At 42.5% G+C, this 22200-nt stretch overlaps 1 protein-coding gene across 1 annotated transcript in view; it reads right to left on the bottom strand.

The window, feature by feature from the left end:
• Positions 1-18037, bottom strand: part of LOC138674707 (extracellular calcium-sensing receptor-like) — a 31724-nt gene extending 13687 nt beyond the window's left edge. The window contains exons 1-5 of the mRNA XM_069762523.1: positions 17967-18037; positions 11635-11926; positions 10865-11005; positions 10758-10823; positions 6480-7295 (exon numbers count right to left, since the gene is read on the bottom strand). Coding sequence (XP_069618624.1) covers positions 6480-7295; positions 10758-10823; positions 10865-11005; positions 11635-11926; positions 17967-18037 — 1386 coding nt within the window. The remainder of the gene's footprint in view (positions 1-6479; positions 7296-10757; positions 10824-10864; positions 11006-11634; positions 11927-17966) is intronic.
• Between the last annotated feature and the right edge of the window lie 4163 nt (positions 18038-22200).

Below are 22200 nucleotides of genomic sequence, written 5' to 3'. Positions count from 1 at the left end.
AATATAGCTCCGCGTGGCGGTATGTTCAGGCACAGACAGGTTGAAAAGTCGACCCTTAGGGAACTTACAACCTGGAATCAAATGAATAGCACAATCACAGTCCCTATGCGGTGGAAGGGAACTGGATTTAGGCTCATCGAATACATCCTGGAAGTCAGACAAAAAACTCAGGAACTTCAGAAGAGGGGAAAGAGGAGATTTACATCAAAGGAACCTGATCATGAACCCCCTGACAACCCCAACTAGTCACAGACATGGATTTCAAATCTAACACCGGATTATGTAGCTGCAACCATGGAAAACCCAGCACAATATCATCATGCAAATTATGCAACACCAGAAAACGACAATCTTCCTGATGGGCTGGTGCCATGCGCATGGTCAGCTGTGTCCTAAACTGAGGTTTATTTTTAGCCAACGGTGTAGCATCAATGCCCCTCAAAGGAATAGGGTTCTGCAAGGGCTGCAAGGGAAAACCACAACGTCTGGCAAATTCTAAGTCCATTAAGTTCAGAGCGGCGCCTGAATCCACAAATGCCATGACAGAAAATGATGATAATGAGCAGATCAAGGTCACAGATAACAGAAATTTAGGTTGTATAGTACTGATGGCAACAGAACTAGTGATTCTCTTAGTACGCTTAGGGCAATCAGAAATAACATGAGCAGAATCGCCGCAGTAAAAACACAACCTATTCTGACGCCTGAATGTTTGACGTTCAGCTCTAGACAAAATCCTATCACACTGCATAGGCTCAGGGCTCCGCTCAGAGGACAACGCCACAGCACGCACAATTTTGCACTCGCGCAAGCGCCGATCAATCTGAATGGCTAGAGACATTGAATCACTCAGACCAGCAGGCGTGGAGAACCCTACCATAACATCTTTAACGGATTCAGAAAGACCCTTTCTGAAAATTGCCGCCAAGGCATCCTCATTCCATTTAGTCAGTACAGACCATTTTCTAAATTTCTGGCAAAACAATTCTGCCGCTTCTTGACCTTGACACAGGGCTAACAAGATTTTCTCAGCCTGATCCACAGAATTAGGCTCATCATACAACAACCCCAATGCCTGAAAGAACGAATCAACATTAAGCAAAGCAGGATTGCCACATTCCAGGGAAAATGCCCAATCCTGTGGGTCACCACGCAGCAGAGATATGATGATTTTAACCTGCTGAATAGGATCACCAGAAGACCGGGGTCTTAATGCAAAAAACAGTTTACAGTTATTTTTGAAACTCAAAAATTTGGATCTGTCACCAAAGAACAAATCAGGAGTGGGAATCTTAGGCTCTAAGGCAGGAGTCTGAACAATGAAATCTGAAATTCCCTGTACCCTAGCAGCAAGCTGATCCACCCGAGAAACCAACTCCTGAATATTCATGTTAATACTAGAGTCCATAGCCACCCAGAGGTAAAGAGGGAGGAACAGACCCTGATCTGGTGGCCTTGGAGCAGCATGAGACATTCTCTGGAGAAGGTGGTCCCTGTACTGACCGCAAACCCTGAACCTAGAAGCACAACTAAAAGTAGCCGTGGGGGGTACCTAACACTCCCTAGACCCCTCGACACAGCCTAAGATCTAACTACCCCTAAAGACAGAAACAGGAAACCTATCTTGCCTCAGAGAAAATCCCCAAAGGATAGATAGCCCCCCACAAATATTGACTGTGAGAGGAGAGGAAAAAACATACGCAGATATGAAATCAGATTTTAGCATAGGAGGCCATACTAGCTAAAAAGAAAGAATAGAACAGAGTACTATGCGGTCAGTATATAAACACTAGAAAAATATCCACCGCAGAAAATACGGAACACCACATCTGACTAAAGACATGGGGGGTATATCTGCATCTCCAGAGAAATAGCTAGACTGCAAAAAATCCTTCACAGACCCAGCTGGACAGGACAAAAACATGAAAATGCACAGAACTATAAGGTCCACTGCAGGTGGACAGCAAAAACAAAGCCAGGACTTATCTTTGTAGAAAGACACAGCAAACTGGAGAGACCAGCAGGGAAGTGAATCCTTCAAGAACAATGGACAACTGGCACTGACTAAAGGATCCTGCAAAGCTATATACCCCAGTCAGTCCTGCAATTAGTAGATACACATGTCCACTCCTGCAATCCAGGCCCAACTGCATTACCCTCTACAACCACTGGAGGGAGCCCAAAAGCTGAATTCACAACAGATATTATTGAGCAAAACCTGTTTCAGTCTGTCAGTGATCTGAGACTGGGATGGAGGTTCACCTTCCAGCAAGACAATAACTAAACAAGGCAAAGCATACTGCTAAAGCAACACTCAAGGGGTTTAAGGGCAAATGTGTAAATGTTTTGGAGTGGCTGAGTCAAACCCAAGACCTTAAACCAATTGAGAATGTGTGGTCCGACTTGAAGATTACTGTTCACCAAGTGAGTCTAAATTGAAGGAGCTGGAGCAGTTGTGCCTTGAGGAATTGGCAAAAATTCCAGATGAAAAAGCTTATAGAGATTTATCGAAAGCGACTTGCAGCTGAAAATTGTCACACTCGAACACGGGTAAATCCAGCAAATGACACAGCAAATGAATACGATAGGATGGAAAAAGAAGAGTAAGGCCCTAAAGGTTGGGAGCGAAGGATGGGACACCTCCTGTCACCAACCTGTGCCTGTCCGTAATCTTCCCTAACGTTCTATGAGGGTCCCCTCCCGCTACCATCACGTGCCTAATCCCTGACTTTCACCTCTACTAACCCTGGCTAGTGCACTAGCCTCACTACTGCAGATGGTAACACACAGGGGAAGAGACAAACAGGGGATAGATAAAAAAGAGAATATTCAGCTCAGGCTCTGCCGCTAAGCTACACAGCAGCAGAGAAAACGGCACCAGGAATCAGAACGCAAACAGCAGCAACACCCCCGGCACAGGATAGTTCCACACACCTAGCTGGTCTGCACAGAAGAAAAGTCTATAACCAACCATCAGCTAATGGGTCATGTGACTAATTGGAGGTGGGAGTGGTTACCAACCAACATCATCTGACCAGTCTAAAAGAACTGCCACCAAGAGACTGACATGGACTCTTGCTTGAACAAAAGGAAAAACATTTACATTTCAGCAGACCGAGAGCTGCCACCAATCCCATAATGATTCGTAACATAATTGCTGCATAATGGGGCTCTACAAAGTACTGACTGTGGGGAGGTGAATACTTATGCACACTGACATTTTCAGTAATTTTGTCCTATTTGTTGTTTACCTCACATTAAAAAGAAAACCACATGTTCACAGCTGTAGGCATGTTCTTTACATAAACTGATGCAAACCCTAAAAAAACCAGTGAAATTCCAGGTTGTGAGGTAGAAAAACCTGGAAAATTCCAATGGGGTGTATATTTTCGCAAGCCACTGTATATATGATATATTGTGTCACAACCCCACGTCCTGTAAATTGTATTCTTGCTGAGGATAATATTTCTGTTGGTGTTTTTATTCTTCAGAATGTGTAATAAATAGTGTTGAGCATTCCGATACTGCAAGTATCGGGTATCGGCCGATATTTGCGGTATCGGAATTCCGATACCGAGTTCCGATATTTTTGCGATATCAGGAATCGGGATTGGGATGAATATTCATGTGTAAAATAAAGAATAAAAATAAAAAATATGGATATACTCGCCCTCGGACGCGCCCTGGTTGTAACCGCTGCAACCGGCAGCCTCCGTTCCTAAGAATGAGCGAGTGAAGGACCTGCGATAACGTCGCGGCTTGTGATTGGTTGCGTGAGCGGTCACATGAGCGGTCATGCGACCAATCACAAGCCGCGACGTCATCGAAGGTCCTTCACCCTGCATTCTTAGGAACGGAGGCTGCCGGTTACACCGCTAAGGTCCAGGGTCCGCCGGAGGGGTGAGTATATCCATATTTTTAATTTTTATTCTTTATTTTTTACATGAATATGGATCCCAGGGCCTGAAGGAGGAGTTTCCTCTCCTTCAGACCCTGGGAACCATTCCAGGATCACTTCCGATATTTGTGTCCCATTGACTTGTATTGGTATCGGGTATCGGGTATCGGTATCGGCGATATCCGATATTTTTCGGATATCGGCCGATACAATCCGATACCGATACTTTCAAATATCGGAAGGTATCGCTCAACACTAGTAATAAATAACATTTATAATTTTAATTAAAATAACGTAGTTGTGTGTCATATCTATAAGTTCTTGAACTTATAGATGTCAAATTGAAAAATTAGGAAATTTTTAATTAATTCAAGACTGAGAAACTTTCATCTGTTCATGGCCAGTAGAGATAAGCAAATTGGAAAAAAATTGAATTTGTCTATTCACATGGGTTTTTAACATCTCTTATTATGTTTTGGGGTCTATCTAGACCTCACAGCATAAAAAACAGAATTTTAAAAAAGTAATAAAAAAGATCTTTATACTTATCTTACTGCTAAACTGTCTGGACCCTCCACAATGACCTGGCACGCACATGTGCAGAACTATCTCGGGCAGCAACATACCCGGAAGTCCCGACTCAGTGGTGCCTGGAGATTTCAGCATGAGTGGCAGAAATCAAAAGATGTGTCAAGGACAGGAAAGGTGATCATGATGAGTGATGGGCCATAGAGGTGAGTGGTGAGTTGAGAATACAGTGTGTTAGGGCTGGTGGAACGCACCAAGTAAATATAGAGATAGTATAGGTGCGTTCGCAGCCCAGGGTCCACCATTCAGGAGTGGAACCTGCTGCTAGTAAATGGCAGCACTATATGGCGGTACTATGCCTGAATAGGCACGTGTACCGTCACCCGGTCTGTATAGGAGCGAACTCTGTTGCTTCACAGAGTCACCGGGATTAAAGATAATGCTGTACACTGTTAGCATTCACAGGATGCAGCAATTGGATACTAGTGGGATCCCTGCAACTCACCCCCACTATGCTGGTGATTGATCCCGCTCTGACCCTCGGTGGCTTTTGAGCCTGCGCCTGAGGATGCCCTGAGTCAGATGCTGGAATCAAACTGGAGTTCCCACCCAGCGGCGGTCACTGCAGGATAGACGCAGTATATTTTGTGCCTGGTGCTGGATGGCACTATCTGGCGCTAGACAGCTACAACACTCGTGAGCATTCAACAACTCTAGGGATGGGAATGATTCGGAGCTTTCTCCAGAACAGGCATACATCCACAAATACTGAATTATACTAGCGCATGGCCGTGCGGCCATGCAAACCTTATTTAGATGAAGGTCTCCAGGACCTTTCTAGTGGTCCAATAGGGGCAGCTATAGGACCTGAGCATGTGACCCCCGACCTCCAATGAGAGGTCGTCCCTTGGGCATGCTCAGTAGAGGAAAAGCAGGACTTAGTCCCAGGAGCGTCTGCTCGCCGCTGAACAGTGCTGGTTACAATGGCTGAGCCTGGAAGATCAGCAGTAACCAAGCGCACAGTATCTGCCTGAGCCAGACACTAGGACCGACGTCTCTGCTGAGCAGGCTCCACTGCAGTTGGAGGAGAATGGGAGACCGTAGCGGAGGTGGCTCGAGATTCCCTCTGTGCAGTGGTGGGAACTCGACATGTATCACAGTGTTTTATTTTTATTTTTAAACAATTTATTAGCTTTTTATGGTGCAGAAAATTGTTGGCCCCCAGCATTTGCTGAAACCTCAAAGAAGCTAATTACAAAAAAATCCTAATTTAACTAGACAATTTTTGTGAAATTCTGGTACAATTTAATGTTACTCAAATATAATTTGCTAACTTTTAATAGTCAAACAAATTTTCTGAGGGAGTTTTGTACATGAAAATTTAAGAGCATTCAATTTTTTTAAAGACTTGAATTTGTAAGTTTGCATAAATTTGCCAGAAAAATGTGATTTACATTGAAGTTATTTGATGCATATTGAATGTTCCTTATTATTATTATTACTTTTCTCACATCGAAGTGCATAACAAATGTGGGGTATATAAAAAAAAGATCTTTGCCACTCACCTGTCCTATTTCTTTGTTCCTATGCTCAGAGCCAAGCACACATTTCTTGTCACAATGTTATGCCGTGCATCCTTGAAAGCCTGGTAAATTCACATCAATTCAGGTCATAACACCATGATGTTACAACTAGTGATGTTATTTCGAGGCTTACTCGGCTCTGGACATTGGAAAAAAAGAGGCTGGACAGTGCGAAGAACCCGACGGTTAGGCTTCAGCGACGGGACATGTAATCAGCGTTATGAAATGTATTTATTTTTTAATTAATCCTTTTACTGTCCCTCTACAATTCAGGAAAATATCAGACATAATTATTTCATTATTTTAAATCTAGTGAATTGGCAAAAAATTAAAATTAAGGAGAATCTGAATTTTGTTTTGCAAAATTCTCGGCAAATTCAATTCACGTTGAACAAATTTTCACATCTCTAGTAATTACTACTCAACTTTTCAATTTAGTTTTTACATTCTTCACATAAAGTATTAAATACCTGCCAAGGCTTAAACTTGAAAATGTCAGCACATGTCTGGTGAAGACCCTTAATTTGATAATATTTCAGGTCTTCCAAAGCTTTGGCAATTATCTGCACTGCTATATAAGCTTTGTATGTGACTCGTAAACTGCCAACGTTGGTGTAACGGTTAGTAACGCTCTTGAGGTCTTCTGCTCCTGTGCATTGCTTTACTGAAGAAGTCATAGAACTGGTAATGTTCTCCTTTAAAAATTCACAATTAAAAGTTAGCTCCCAGAGTATTTTTGCCCATTTTCCTCCCAAGGGCATGGAGGGATGAACTTTGTTAAGGAAATTTTGAAGTCCAGGAATTGTCCCGCTGTTGAGAGCTACACCAATCATGCCCATAACAAGGCTTGCACTCATTCCTTCGAAGAATGTTGAGGTTGCCAAGACTTCACTTGCAACAAATATCAATTGGGCAACATCCTGTTTTACCATCTCCATCAATATTGGGAACAAGTCTATGTCTTTACAGAAGACAACCACAACTCTGGCTGAAGATTGTTTCAATATATTGACAATGTGTGGAGCATTGCGATCCAGACGGCTTGTGATAATAGTTTCTGCGAAGGCAACACATGCTCCAGCTTTAACAATTTCTTTTCTAACAAGTTGAATTCCTTCTTGGCCATAATCACTTTCCACAGCAAGAAGCCCTATCCAAGTCCATCCAAAATGCAAAATCAGCTGAGCAAGAGCTTTGGACTGAAAAACATCACTAGGAACAGTTCTGAAGAAAGAGGGGAACTTTTTTCGATCACTAAGAAGGGGGCTTGTGGAAAAATGACTGATCTGTGCAGAAAATAATGTTTAGAGATGAGAATGCATGTCAACGTTGTTCTACTGAAGGTGTTTATGTACACCACTCAGAATTGGCATTATGATACAACAATGTGCATCTGAAGAATAATCACAGATGCCATCAGATAAGAGGTGGTTCTCACAACTCTCACCCAGCGCACAGAGATTTCTTTCATGGCCGATGGACTGGGTCGTGTGAATAGATTTGCACCAACTCTAATGCCATCTAATTTACGAATATTTCTAATATCTTGTGGACTTCACACATTGGACATGTGACACAGATTTTGGCATGGATTCCTAACCTAAGTGATTCTTAGGTTACATTTTAAATTTGCAATATAAATAAATCAGAATCAAGTCAACAAACGATAGGTTTTCCAGCCATCAGACGTTGACCTTTTTTTTTTTGCTGGTGGGGCATTCTTTCATACTATGTGTTATCTCCTCTAAGCCTTGTGTGACACAGACAACTGTTTAGATTGTGGTTGAAACATAGTCGAGGGTCCTAAGTTGTGCTGTATGACATTAAGGGTACCGTCACACTAAGCGACGCTGCAGCGATACCGACAATGATGTCGATCGCTGCAGCGTCGCTGTTTGGTCGCTGGAGAGCTGTCACACAGACAGCTCTCCAGTGACCAACGATGCTGGTCCCCTGGTAACAAGGGTAAACATTGGGTTACTAAGCGCAGGGCCGCGCTTAGTAACCTGATGTTTACCCTGGTTACCAGCGTAAAAGTAAAAAAAAAAAATACTACATACTTACCTTCCGCTGTCTGTCCCCGGCGCTGTGCTTTCCTGCACTGACTGTGAGCACAGCGGCCGGAAAGCAGAGCGGTGACGTCACCGCTGTGCTTTCCGGCTGGCCGGCGCTCACAGCCAGTGCAGAGAAGCACAGCGCCGGGGACAGACAGCGGAAGGTAAGTATGTAGTGTTTGTTTTTTTTTACTTTTACGCTGGTAACCAGGGTAAACATCGGGTTACTAAGCGCGGCCCTGCGCTTAGTAACCCGATGTTTACCCTGGTTACCAGTGAAGACATCGCTGAATCGGCGTCACATACGCCGATTCAGCGATGTATGCAGGGAGTCCAGCGACGAAATAAAGTGCTGGACTTTCTGCAGCGACCGACGATCCTGATCGCTGCTGCGTGTCAAACTGAATGATATCGCTAGCCAGGACGCTGCAACGTCACGGATCGCTAGCGATATCGTTCAGTGTGACGGTACCTTAAGGATTTTGTTTGCATTATGCATTATTAGTTGAAGATAAGGATTGTGCAGACAGATTTTTTTTCCAGAGGGATTAAGGTGAAAAGTTCAGGAAACACTTGTTATAAAATGAAACAACATATTGATGAGCACTGACATCTAAAGTGTCATCAAAGTATAGCTTGATGTGCAAATGAAGAGCTTTATTGGAATAAAAACAACACATTTTGTTGCAGTTTTTGAACCATAACAAGGTTCATCTTTCTTAGTTATGTCTCTGCTTTAAACAACAAATTTTGGTGCCGGTTTTGCACTATCATCAGGTGTCATGGTTTACCATAATGACAGCTTCTGATTTGTCCTACTCTTGCACTGATTAGAAGCACTTCAATTTAATATTGAATGGATCAGGTTTCTTTCATCAGTGCAGGGGTTAATCTGCTCAGTGCAGAGCTCCTAGAAGCTTTCCTGCGGCTCTCAGATGTTCACTGTTAGCCACTCTCCTCTTCTGTATTATCTGGACACTGGCTAGCACTCAGTGTCAGAGCTTGCTTTTGCTAGATGGCTGGAGGTTGTTGGTGGTTGGTATTGCAGAAGGCATTTGATGAATTTATCTGTGACTGTTGATTGTTGGTTTTGGGTGTGTGATAATTTCCCTTATTCTCCTACTTTGATTTAACCCTGTCCACCACTCCCCTTTGTATTCCTCTGTTATATGTGTGTATATTTGTATGTTTAGCATTTTCAATTATCCCTGTTCGTATTACCTTGTTAGCCTGGTTGGTGTATTACCTGGTTGGTGTATCATCTCTTTAGGAAAGCCTACAGCCTGCACTAACACCGCTGCCGCCTCATCACTATCGAAGCTACCGCCTCACCAACACCGGAGCTCCTGCAACCCTCAACCTACTGTCTCCTTCCCCATAATCCTGTAGAATGTAAGCCCCAAGGGCAGGGTCCTCGCCCCTCTGCATCAGTCTGTCATTGTTAGTTTGTATGCGATATCTGTAACTTGTATGTAACCCCTTCTCATGTACAGCACCATGGAATCAATGGTGCTATATAAATAAATAATAATAATAATAATAATTACACTACACTACTACTGCAATTTTCACTTGGTGGGGGTAGAGTACTTACTGAGAAAGGATTCAGCAGCTAATGTAATATATGTGGCTCTGGCGTCTTCACCATCAGAAGTAATTGGGGGAACAGGGTGAGCTAGGACACCCCTAGCATTAGGGACAGGGAAGGAGCCCCTGGTTCCCAGACACCCAACAACAGGGTGACATCCGGTTCATTTCTTTCTAGTGGAGGCAGAATCATATGTAGAAAATAAGGACCTTATGATGGTGCAAATTTTGCACGAAAATGTGTTGCTTTTATTTCAATAATGTGGGAAGTGCAGATTCACAGCATACGGAGCATCAGTGTACACATGTGTGAATAGGTGTATAAGTCCCCAAAACATTCACTCATAGAATTTTGTCTATTCTCTGCACAATTCTTACAGGTTAGTACCACTATTTACCACATTACTACCATACTGGTTCAGAGAATATTGCACTAGTGACTGCCCCTATCTTTCTTGGGTTTTTCTTTTAGCAAAACACTTAATTCAATACTTTACACCCAATCTCTTTTACCTATAGTTTGATAGGTGATCCCTGTAGAAATAAGGTGTATATGTTGTATGATCCTGGATGGAGTGTGCGTGTCACCAAGGTACCTAGCCTCAGTGATGTAGGACCCAGAAAAGCAGGCACCAGGACAGAGAGTGCTGAGAAGTTTTTTGATGGTCCTGTATTATGGGTTCGGCTTTTAGGGACGTCCACTAAAGCATGGAGGGATTGTCTATTCTAATATGTTCAGTTCCAGGCCTTGGAATGGCCTAGTTAAGGCAGCCCAGCTGCCTCTTTCAGGGTTTTTGTGTGCAAGGTGAAAAAAGACCTTGTGTGTGCTGCTCATTAGTGATGAGCGAGTATACTCATTGCTCGAGTTTTCCCGAGCACGCTCGGTTGACCTCCGAGTATTTATGACTGCTCAGTGATTTAGTTTTCATCCGGCAGCTGAATGATTTACAGCTACTACCCAGCCTGAGCACATGTGGGTTGCTATGGGATATGAGCCTGGTTGCTATGGGATCCCCACCTGTAATCAAGCTGGCTAGTAGCTGTAAATCATTCAGCTGCCATGATGAAAACTAAATCTCCGAGTAGTCATAAATATTCGAAGGTCACCTGAGCGTGCTCGAGAAAACCCGAGTAACGAATACACTCGCTCATCACTTCAGACCTGACCAGAGTCTGGAAGAAGAACTTCACTTTAGACGGGTGAATCCACTTACTGGATGGACATCAGTTTGTTTGTTAGTACTTTTTAAGTCGAAGAAGGCTGTTTGTTTCATTTCATCTGGAAGTTTTGCAATCTCCAGTAAACATCCTGTTTTCACCAAGAGACTTGTACCTGTGTGAACGCTACCAGCGGCCTGAAAGTGAGTGAAATTCTTACAATGACATCTCTTATTACTTACTCTTCTCATGAAAGCCAAAAAATAAAAATTAGTTTGAATTTTGCTTCCCATTTCTAATCTTTATCTTATTTATTTTTTTTGCACTATTTTTGAAAATTTTGCACTTTTTTCTATTAAAAAATGGTAAAATTAGAAATGTAACTAAACAATTATGATTTCTCAGCAAATGATTAAAGATTTTTAAACAGTATTTTGCTTAAACCATAGACAGATAACTGCAGTACAATATTCATAGACTCTTAATGTCTCTGTATGGTAACATCATGCCATCGGTTGGCCAAAGATATGGTTCTCTGAATCAGTTTCTTTTTTACATTCAAGTAACTTATTGCACACACTGGCCATGGAATCAGCAAATATGAATACAAATTAGAAATAACAACTTAAAATATAATGCACTTTGACAATGGATTTGCTCTATGTAGCTGACCTTCTTTATCATTTCAGAGTCCAAGTCAACCAGAGGATCTTCTCGTCGTCTAGTTGACCTCTCCATGCCCAGTTTTACATTCCAAATACTATTTTGAATCTATCAAAATTTTGATTGATTTCTTTCTTAGACCAAGTTACTAGCAATACCTTACCTGAGGGTATCTGAGAATTCCCAGAATATGAGCCATGAGAACAGAATGTGTGGATGAAGAATGGGCAATCACAGAGCTCAAGGGAATGTCCGCAAGACACCTGTAGTTAGGGATAGCTTTACTCTGTCCTGTTATCATTTGGGACATCCCTGCTAAACTGTTCTGGACAGCAATGCAAGAATCATAGGCTTGGAAACCCAATGTAAGATTCGGGAGAAGCTCATGGTTGTTGTTAATTTCTTCAATTGCAAATATCACCGATTGGAGCTGCTGGTAGCTTTCTAAACTAAACCTTAAGATGGAAGAAAAAGTCAACATGTTCAGAAAGTGCAAAATCTTTTCAAATATTAATGCTTCATTAATTGCATTCATGCCATATAAGATGTTTCCAACTAGGTGTCACCAAAAAGGAACATTTTAGCTGAATGAGGATAGTCATCATTTATTTGCACTCTTGATGAACCCATATTTTTTATTTTGCTGACCCTTTTTCAACCTTTTAAGTTCAACCTTGGGATGTGAGTGGAGACCCACACCAACACGGGGAGGCCATACAATCTCCTTACAGATGTTATCGTTAGTAGGATTGGAAGTCTGCAAATTTAAAGTGTTAAAGGGAACCTGTCTACAGGATTGTGCACAGTAACCTACAAACACTGTCATGTCGGGGCCATTATACTGATTACAATGATACCTGGTGATGAAATCCGTCTTGTGGTTGATGTGTAATCTTTATTTTCAGTTTTGAGTTAATGATATACTTGCGCCCCGGGGCGGCCTGTGGAGGAACTTCATGTGGTGCTCTGCTTAGGTATTCGTAATGCAGACTGATGAAAGGTCACTGATTCCTCAAGACCCTGGCCCTTAGTTTACATAATGAATATTATATATATAGTTTTGTTCAAAAGTTTGCATACCCCAGCAGAATTTTTGCTTTCTTGGCCTTTTTTCAGAGAATATGATCGAGAGCACCAAAACGTTTTCTCCACTCATGGTTAGTGGTTAAGTGAAGCCATTTATTGTCAAATAAAATAACTATGTTACTATGTTACTATTTATTGTCAAATTACTGTGTTTTCTATCATAATGACAGCCCAAAACATCCAAATGACCCTTTTCTCTGAAAAAATAGACCAAGGAAGCAAAGATTCTGCAAGGGTATATAAACTTTTGAGCACATCAGTACATACTAAAAAAAACAATCTTCTGCGGGCAGGTGCCGGCTGTTGGCCCTGTGCTGCAGCATTATCGCATGTGTAATGTGCATATAATTAATATGGTTAAAAAAAAAGCGCAGTACCAGCTATCGGATCACCTCTACATACACCGAAAGCTGCTACTGCGCAGGTGTGGCGGGAGCCATTTCAAATGGATTTTTTTTATGTCAGGGTAACTGTGACTTACAAAAAAAGTCATCAATATATCATCTACTTACTTGGTGCAGACGGTATGCGGGGGTCTCTGAGTAAAGGTGTTATGATGATAAACAATGTCCAGATGAAGAGGTAATATAACTCCAATTATTACATCTCCAGCCTGACTTATTCCATCCATCTCTGGTTCTTCCAGACTGCACGGGGAGCCATTGGTGTATAAGGAAGGAATGCATTGCGAGAGGACAAGAACCAGGATAGATATGTATTTGCTGATCATTTGTCTTTATTTAGCCAAATAACCCTAGGAAATGAAAAAAAATGTAATCAGCATTTCCTGTAGAAAGAAGAAGGTTCTGTATGGGATTTGTTATTGATAGGACATGTGGGTATATACAGTATACAAAATACTGGAATGTCCATACAACTAATCCTCTTACACGTGTATATGAGTGTGATACTTTATAAGCGTCACACATGGTTTGGGCACTTTACATCAGGGGGATGATGATGACTCTGCCACTGTCCCTACCGGACCATGGTGGGATTTCAGCTGTAATAGAAAACCGCATTCTTGCCAAGACCAGTGAAAACTCTAATCTCAACCACTTCCCATTTATATCGGATTGTAACAAACAAATAATAATTATTGAGTTCCAAAATTAAAATCAAATTTATAAATTGTGTCCAAACTTGTTTTGGTGACACAGTTTAAAAATATTTTATCAGGGTGTACTATAAATTTTGTACAAAAACTTAACATTCAGAAGACCACATGAAGTCCATATGGCTTCAGAATCTGAATATACAAATAATAGACCACTCAATTCAACATTTAATGAGGCCATCGATGAAAATTTACCTGTGAAATGGCCAAAGTGTGAACGTGTTCTTGAACATTGCACATATATGAACTAAGGCTGGTTTCACACTTGCTTTTTTTGCTGCAGCGTTTGTACCGCATATAAACGCATGCGTCGTGTTTTTCTATATTTAACATTAAAAACGCATGCGTTTTTTTTGTTCGCGTTTTGCCGCGTTTGACGACGCATGCGTCTTTTTGTCGCTTGCGGCTTGGCATGGAAATGCAACATGTAGTAATTTTAGAAGCGTCTTTTTGGCCGCCAGGAAACGCATGCGTTCGATTGCGCACGGTTTGCGTAAAAAAAAGCATTGCTGTCTATGTAAACGCATGCATTTTTAAGCACATGCGTTTGGTTGCGTTTTTGAACGCATGCGTTTCAATAGAGAAAAAACAAGTCTAGACACTGATAAGCCACCCCCCACCATCAAGGTGATAAAGGGATCCAAACCCTAGCCCTAACCCTAACCCTAACCCTAACCCTAACCCTAGCCCTAACCCTAATGGGGTTTTCTAGTGGATTTTTATGATTCGCACCTGTCACACACTGAAAGACGCTTTTTATTCCAAAAAATATTTTTTGCATTACCTTATTTTGAGAGCTACAATTTTTCCATATTCTGGTCCACAGAGTCATGTGAGGTCTTGTTTTTTGCGGGACGAGTTGACATTTTTAATGGTAAAATTTTCGGGCATGTGACATTTTTGATTGCTTTTTAATCCGATTTTTGTGAAGCAGAATGAACAAAAACCAGCTTGTGAAATTTCTCATCACGCGTACGAAAAGCGCAAACGCAGGAAAAGACGCATGTAAACGCGTACAAACGTGGCGTTTTTTTAACCGCATGCGACAACGCATGCATCTAAAAAAACGCATCGTTTGTACGCGTTTACATGCGTTTTTTTCACCACTTGTGGATGCGTTTTAAACGCTGCGGATTTAAACGCAAATGTGAAACCAGCCTTATGCTCTGGCTTATTTCTATGGTTTAATTTGCATGCATAGTTCACTGCAACCAATGCAATTTTATAGCTATGAAAAATTCATAGGTCAATATTCAATGCAATAAGGTCTACAAGTCAATATTACATTCACACAGCTTAAATCAACCCTTACTATAGGCTCAGTGTGAACATATTGTACATATATATTGTAAATATTCTATAATTTTTATGAATGTCCAGTACTTACTCTGTATTCTTCAATCTCTGCTGTGATCACTGTAGAAGACTAACACCCCGTATATATATAGAGACCGGCAATAGAGATTACATCATATGTAAAATATACGTTCCTCGCTGTCTCGCTATCCACTATATAGTTAAACAAATAAGGATCCTTGGAGAGCCATTGTCACATCAAAATTGAAAGAAGAGAAAATTAGAATAATTGCTCAACAGATGGGATTTTCCCAGTTGGAAATTGCAATTTATGACTCTTATGTAAGTAATCACTACATTGTCAAAAGTCATTGCACCATACTCGATGTCTATTAAATAATGTCCACATTTGCAACCGATGTTCATGCTACTCCTTATTGGTCTTCTTTACTCCTTGAAGACATTCTGTGCATTTCATTGTGAAGGTTAGAGCATGTAATGGGGTAATGTTCCTCACTTACTTTAAATATACGTATTTGTCTTTCCATAAGTCCTTTGTTGTGCCCCATAATTGTACCTATTCACCAGTACCCTTTGTATATCTCAGTCACCTTCAAGATACATGAATAAGTCCATGGCTACCAGCTTGTAGGCCCCACTTCCAGCTACTGAAATATAGCCCCAAAGCAGAATGCTGACTCCATCATGCATAACTGTGGGTACTTTTTTTCTTTTGCCGATTAGCAAATATGAGAGATACAATTGCATGTCAATCATTTGTATCCTATCTGGCATGGGATTATAAACCCACCTTCAGCATGCTGCTGAATGAGGACACCTTGCTCAGCAGGGGGGGGGGGGGGTCAAGCCTCAAAAGGCTGTGAGTGACAGATCTCACACATTGAGCCAGCTAATTTCAGAACAATAGGCTTGCTTGCCATGTGGGTACCATGCGGTCTAACTTCTTTTTACCAACAGCTATGATTTCAAAGGAATATGGACTTATCATACATCCTGGTCACACACCAGTTACATTTTTGAGATATCTGGACTGGACCGAATGTCTTTCAGGGTTTTAATCCATTCTAACATCACAGGGTGGGGAGATACGTAGAATGGCTAATAGGAACCAGATCGCAGAAAATGTGTTTAGTCTCAACACGTAGCAGTGGCATGGTCGGATTCGATGGCACCACAACTGCCTCCCTAGAACTGTCTATCATGGAGTTATGACCCATCTTAAGTTTTGAAGTTTTTAACTTCTAAAGGTAAGGGGAGAGGACTTAGGTTCAGCCTAGAGGGCAGGAGGGCAGTGACTCAAACGGAATGCAAGCTAATGTAAGGCCATGTGGTCTCTTTCTGTCATACATGCAGTCCACTTTGGAAGAGCGGTTACATCAAGTAACCTGCTGTGAAGGACCTAAAAAACAACTGACCGTCCATGCCCCCTGCAGCTCAGCGCACACATAGTCGACCATCAACCCGATAATTGACATGATCCATCTGCTTATATCTTTTGTCCTATCCCATTTGTGTTTGCATATCTGACCGCAGTACATGTATAACCATTGTATATATAGCATTATGTCTAGTGTGTCCTAAAGGTGATTAAATATATAACTTAACCTTGGGCTGCTCTTTTATCTCGATCTACGAATCGACACATCTGTATTATCGATTTACCTTTCCATGCTACTGGGGCTGGTTTCTGGCCCCTTATAATCCTATTAACACAACATGCTTATATCTAATTAGGAACTGTTGGCAGTCCTAGTGGTCTGTCAGTTCACTGTTTCAATGGTGGTAGTGAAAGGGGTCTCTCTGCCTGTCAGAGTTGTGAGCGAGTGTGATGCCAGGTCAGTGACTGCATGGGCCACATCCTCTCACCCCCGTGATTTCTCCAATACCATCCTTCAAAGCTGCTCTGGCCAGACTAAAGGAAGGAGAGGCGGCCTTCTACAAGAACTTCATAGCAGCAGAACATTGCAAGGCAGCAGAAGCAACAGAACATTGTGAGGCACTGGCAGCAGCTATAATTGTACAGTCGCCAATTCACTGTGGGATTGGATCACAACCCCGTCAGCTGGTTACACACTGTATCCAGATCAAATAGAAGCTTGCTAATCTGAAACTTTGCGCTCCTGCATTACCAAACTTGACAGTTCCTTCAACTTCTCTTCGATTAGCCCCTTTATCCATTGATTCTTTCAAACCAATTTGCATCCATCACAGCCTAGTCTATTTACTTTTGTCTCATTGCTTCAAATCATCCGTTTCTAATCTTCTACTCTCAACTTTTCGTACTTTTTTGCAAACTCGAGCCTGCGCATCTTATGACAATATTGAAGTAGAGGCTTCTTCGAGTTTTTTGGGCAACCATTCCAGACTTGTGTAATGTAAATTGCGTGGTGCTTGCATGGATGTCTGTGATCTTACTATTACGAAGCATAAGAGCCTCCTCCACTGCCATGTTTATCGTGGCAGAACCGATAGAGCTTGGGATAAGCCGACTTGTTGACTCCAATATTTTGCCTGGACATCCACCTCTTGTCTTTTGACTGAATGGATGGACTTCATTTCGTTTTCTTCCAATTGTCATTGCACTAAAATGATGCAGTTTGGCAATTTTAATGGCCGAGAGATCGCTATCGATGAGCTGGATGATGCTGTTTCTCTTTTCTTGGGGAATCTTTTTTATGGCTGCTCGTCAAATCAAACCAGTGACCCTTTGCTTGAAAATCATCCTAAGAACAGAAACAGATGACCACCACGTAATATTTACCCTTGATTGATATTTTTGTAAAAAACATATTTTGGATGTTCTCATCTTTATTGCGGTTAATCTTCTTTAGTAAAAACACACAGTCGTTCATAACCAATATAATGTGACGTAATGTTTACTTCACTGCAGGACATAATGCTGTATTCATTCTTTTGTCAATTTTTCATGATGATGTTAATCATATTAATAATTTTATTATTTTTTGCTTAAATACCTGTTAATAGCCTTGATAAAGGCAGTGATGCCAAAACGTTGGTTGGATTTATGTTTGTATTGTCCTATCATGTCGGCTGTGAATTAAACTGAAAATTACCTTGGAATATAAGTGCTTTCTGACTTACTGAGTGCCGAAGGTCCTTGTTCTACAGTATACTTTATTTTCCTTAGGAGCACCATCATCTAATTTTGAGTGTACCACTTTTGACTGATGTGACGTGCCATCCTAAGCCATCCTGAGCTTTTAGGGAATGTTGTATTTTGTAGTAATCAGGAAGAAAAAGATTTTTCCCAGTAACAGCATTGTTGAGGGCACGGGTAATGTTGTGGGACATGTGCTGGTGTTATGCTGGTTTGGCACATCGGGAGACATAGTGGCGACTGGGGACCGAGTACCTTGGGACGACCGTTGCCATCAGGTTGCGGAAAGCTTCCGTCTCAACTAGCCTAAAAGGCAACATTTCGAGTGACTGTGGGCAACAACAGGTGCAGGGCACGAGGCATCTTCACATGCACGGTGAACTGGGGATTGGCTTTTATGCAAAACAGTGGAAGAAGCAGTGGTTTCACCTGCAGACAGTGTTCCTGGAGCCTGGGGTTCGGCCAACAAAGTCGGGTGCTATTCTGCCATGTGCCTGATCATGCTGGTGGTGGTCAGGCTGGTAGTTTTGCTACCCCTGCTGATGCGAGCATGGCAGGCACTGCAAATGGCCTGTTTGAGGTTATCAGCAGAGTATTAAAAAATAACCAGACTCGGGAAGATCTAACAGTTGGAATGGCAACTTCCCTCATGTTGGTGTTATGGGGAACGGATTCACACCTTTTGTCTGTGGCCACCACACTGTTTCTTCCTGCCTGTTGGGGTGATATGACTCCTCTATGAGTGCTGCTGTCCTCACTCTGTATGTCCTCCTGCCAGGTTGGGTCAGTCACTATGTCATCCACCACCTCGTCTTCCACATGTGCACCCTGCTCCTCCTCCTGACTTTATGGCAATTGTGTCTCATCATCGTCCACCTCTTGTGACACAGGAAGGTCAAGCAAGAAGATGTGGGTCTTTGTTGTGGCCCACTTTCAGCTTGGCCATGGCCTGCATTCAGAAGCGCTCCACCAGCTGGATGTCCGGTGACATTGCGTAACGTCATATCCGGTCCGGAGTCATGCTGATATGGCGGCAAAGGATATTTAAACAGGAAGTTGGACGGGTAGGTAACCCTTCATTGTGAGCGGTCAAGACGGGATATGGCTCATAGCAGCCGCCCGCCGAAAGCCTTTTTGTTCCCCTGATGAACCCTGGCTGACTACCCTGGGAGAAACGCGTCGGTATGGGCAACTAAATGAATGAGTACATCCTATACTATTTCTGTGACAACTACCAATTTATGGATTTATTGTCCCTGCAACATTTAACCCCTTTCTGACCTCAGACGGGATAGTACGACCGAGGTCAGATCCCCTGCTTTGATGCGGGCTCCGGCGGTGAGCCCGCATCAAAGCCGGGACATGTCAGCTGTTTTGAACAGCTGACATGTGCCCGTAATAGGCGCGAGCAGAATCGCGATCTGCCCGTGCCTATTAACTAGTTAAATGCCGCTGTCAAACGCAGACAGCGGCATTTAACTACCGCTTCCGGCCGGGCGGCCAGAAATGACGTCATCGCCGACCCCGTCACATGATCGGGGGTCGGCGATGCTTCAGAATTGTAACCATAGAGGTCCTTGAGACCTCTATGGTTACTGATCGCCGGCAGCTGTGAGCGCCACCCTGTGGTCAACGCTCACAGCACACCTGATTTTCAGCTACATAGCAGCGAACAGCAGATCGCTGCTATGTAGCAGAGCTGATCAGGCTGTGCCTGCTTCTAGCCTCCCACGGAGGATATTGAAGCATGGCAAAAGTAAAAAAAAAAAAAGTTAAAAAAAATGTGAAAAAAAAAAATATATAAAAGTTTAAATTCGCCCCAATCAAAGTAAATCAATAAAAAAAAATCAAATCTACGCATATTTGGTATCGCCGCGCTCAGAATCGCCCAATCTATCAACTAAAAAAAAGCATTAACCTGATCGCTAAACAGCGTAGCGAGAAAAAAATTTGAAACGCCAGAATTACGTTTTTTTGGTCGCCGCGACATTGCATTAAAATGCAATAACGGGCGATCAAAAGAACGTATCTGCACCAAAATGGTATCATTAAAAACGTCATCTCGGCACGCAAAAAATAAGCCCTCACCTGACCCCAGATCACGAAAAATGGAGACGCTACGGGTATCGGAAAATGGCGCAATTTTTTCACCACTTAGGTAAAAAATAACCTAGTCATGTTAGGTGTCTATGAACTCGTACTGACCTGGAGAATCATAATGGCAGGTCAGTTTTAGCATTTAGTGAACCTAGCAAAAAAGCCAAACAAAAAACAAGTGTGGGATTGCACTTTTTTTGCAATTTCACCGCACTTGGAATTTTTTTCCCATTTTCTAGTACACGACATGCTAAAACCAATGACGTCTTTCAAAAGTACAACTCGTCCCGCAAAAAATAAGCCCTCACATGGCCAAATTGACGGAAAAATAAAAAAGTTATGGCTCTGGGAAGGAGGGGAGTGAAAAACGAACACGGAAAAACGAAAAATCCCTAGGTCATGAAGGGGTTAATATACAACTAGGGAGTGTGTATTAGCTGTGGTATATTTTTGTCACTTGGCTATTGGTATGGCCGCTAATGTTTTTGGCAGTGATACCGTATAATAATTGAGGTCATGTCTTAAAGACAATTAACTTAGGAAGATATAATATAGAACTCCAACTATGTGCTAGCACAGAGTAAGATATTTACTCTCAGCCTGTAATATTGCCTACAATTGGATTTTGGCTAAAGGAGTGAGGAGTATATTTATTGTGTTGTTCTCTGGAACATTTTCTTGTTTTGTGGCTTTTATATATATATGCTCATGGCTGAAAAATTTCCCCTCAATGGTAGCAATGCTTGTTAATGACACTACATATAATTATCTGAAGACATAGAGGAATACTTCTCTTTAGTCTACAGCTACACCCTAGTCAGAATTTATCAGGATCATCCTGAAGTAACTTGGTATATTAAACTAAAGGGAATATACCTTTGCAGGTTTATATTGATTAAGCACTTTAAGCACATTGACACTTTATATTTACTGGTGTTGGTGATGGTGTTTCTTTGTTAGTTCCCTTTAGGATCTTAAGGAACAGCCATCGTTGAGTGGGGGCGCCATGTCGAACTTAGGGTGCCAAACTCGCGGTAAGGTAGGGTGAGTAAGGGAAAGGGCAGCACCCCAGGGTCCTGGTCGTTGCAGTAATATAATTCTCCTCTAGGGGGGAGTGATTTTATGTTTGAAGGCAATAAAGGAGATCTAAGGTAACACCAACATACAACACATTTCACACTCCAGTCCACCAGGGGGAGCTATGCTCCTATTTAGTAGGGCACTCTTCACAATTCGGTAAAACTGGTGGTATGGATAGGAAATTAGTCAGAAGCTGGCTGGGCTTCTCCCAGTTAGCTGCCATTTGAGCTCAGGTAGTTGGTCCCTGACAGGGGTGGGATCCAGTCAGAGGCCTAGACAGAAGGCCACGGAGCTGTGCCTGCCCCACGTGCGGCGGCATGCTAAGAAAGAGACATGAACAGAGAACTGTATTGTAAAGCGTGAGGAGAAGTCATAGCAAAAGGAGAGGAAACTACATGTAGTTCTGCCCTGCACAGGCTGCCTCCTTCTGAGGCGCAGGATCCCGGTAGCCGGAACACCAAGGGAGCAACAATTCTCTATGCCTTGCTCCAGAGACCGGCAGGACAGCTAACTCTACGTTACTTGCCCGCCCTCTACCCAGGAGGCATGGTGGCAACTTGTGGGGGCTGGGGCGTGCTAGGGTCCCTGTAAAAAGCATCAGGCCATCAGTCATACGGGTTTGTTCCTATCCATCTGGGGGACAGAGAGAGACACAACATCTAGAACATCTACAACAGTTGTGAGGACTTTATGAGAAGCTCAGCAGTAAGGTACTACAACACCCAGGTGCTAGAGGAAGGCTACTGATTTCCTCCTGGATAAGAGGACTCTGGATTTGCCTTCAAACTGGCCAGACTCTGCCTGTCCTGTGATCCGGTGCTCTGGACTGTGGATGCTGAAGCCTTCAGTAAAGGTAAATAAACTGCAACCTTGTGTCCTCGTTCTTCACTGCGCCTCACACCATCCATCATCTT

The sequence above is a fragment of the Ranitomeya imitator genome, chromosome 4, assembly GCF_032444005.1.
Source record: "Ranitomeya imitator isolate aRanImi1 chromosome 4, aRanImi1.pri, whole genome shotgun sequence".
Taxonomy (NCBI): domain Eukaryota; kingdom Metazoa; phylum Chordata; class Amphibia; order Anura; family Dendrobatidae; genus Ranitomeya; species Ranitomeya imitator.
Note: the sequence above shows the minus strand (reverse complement) of the source record. Positions and strands in the feature narration are given on the sequence as shown.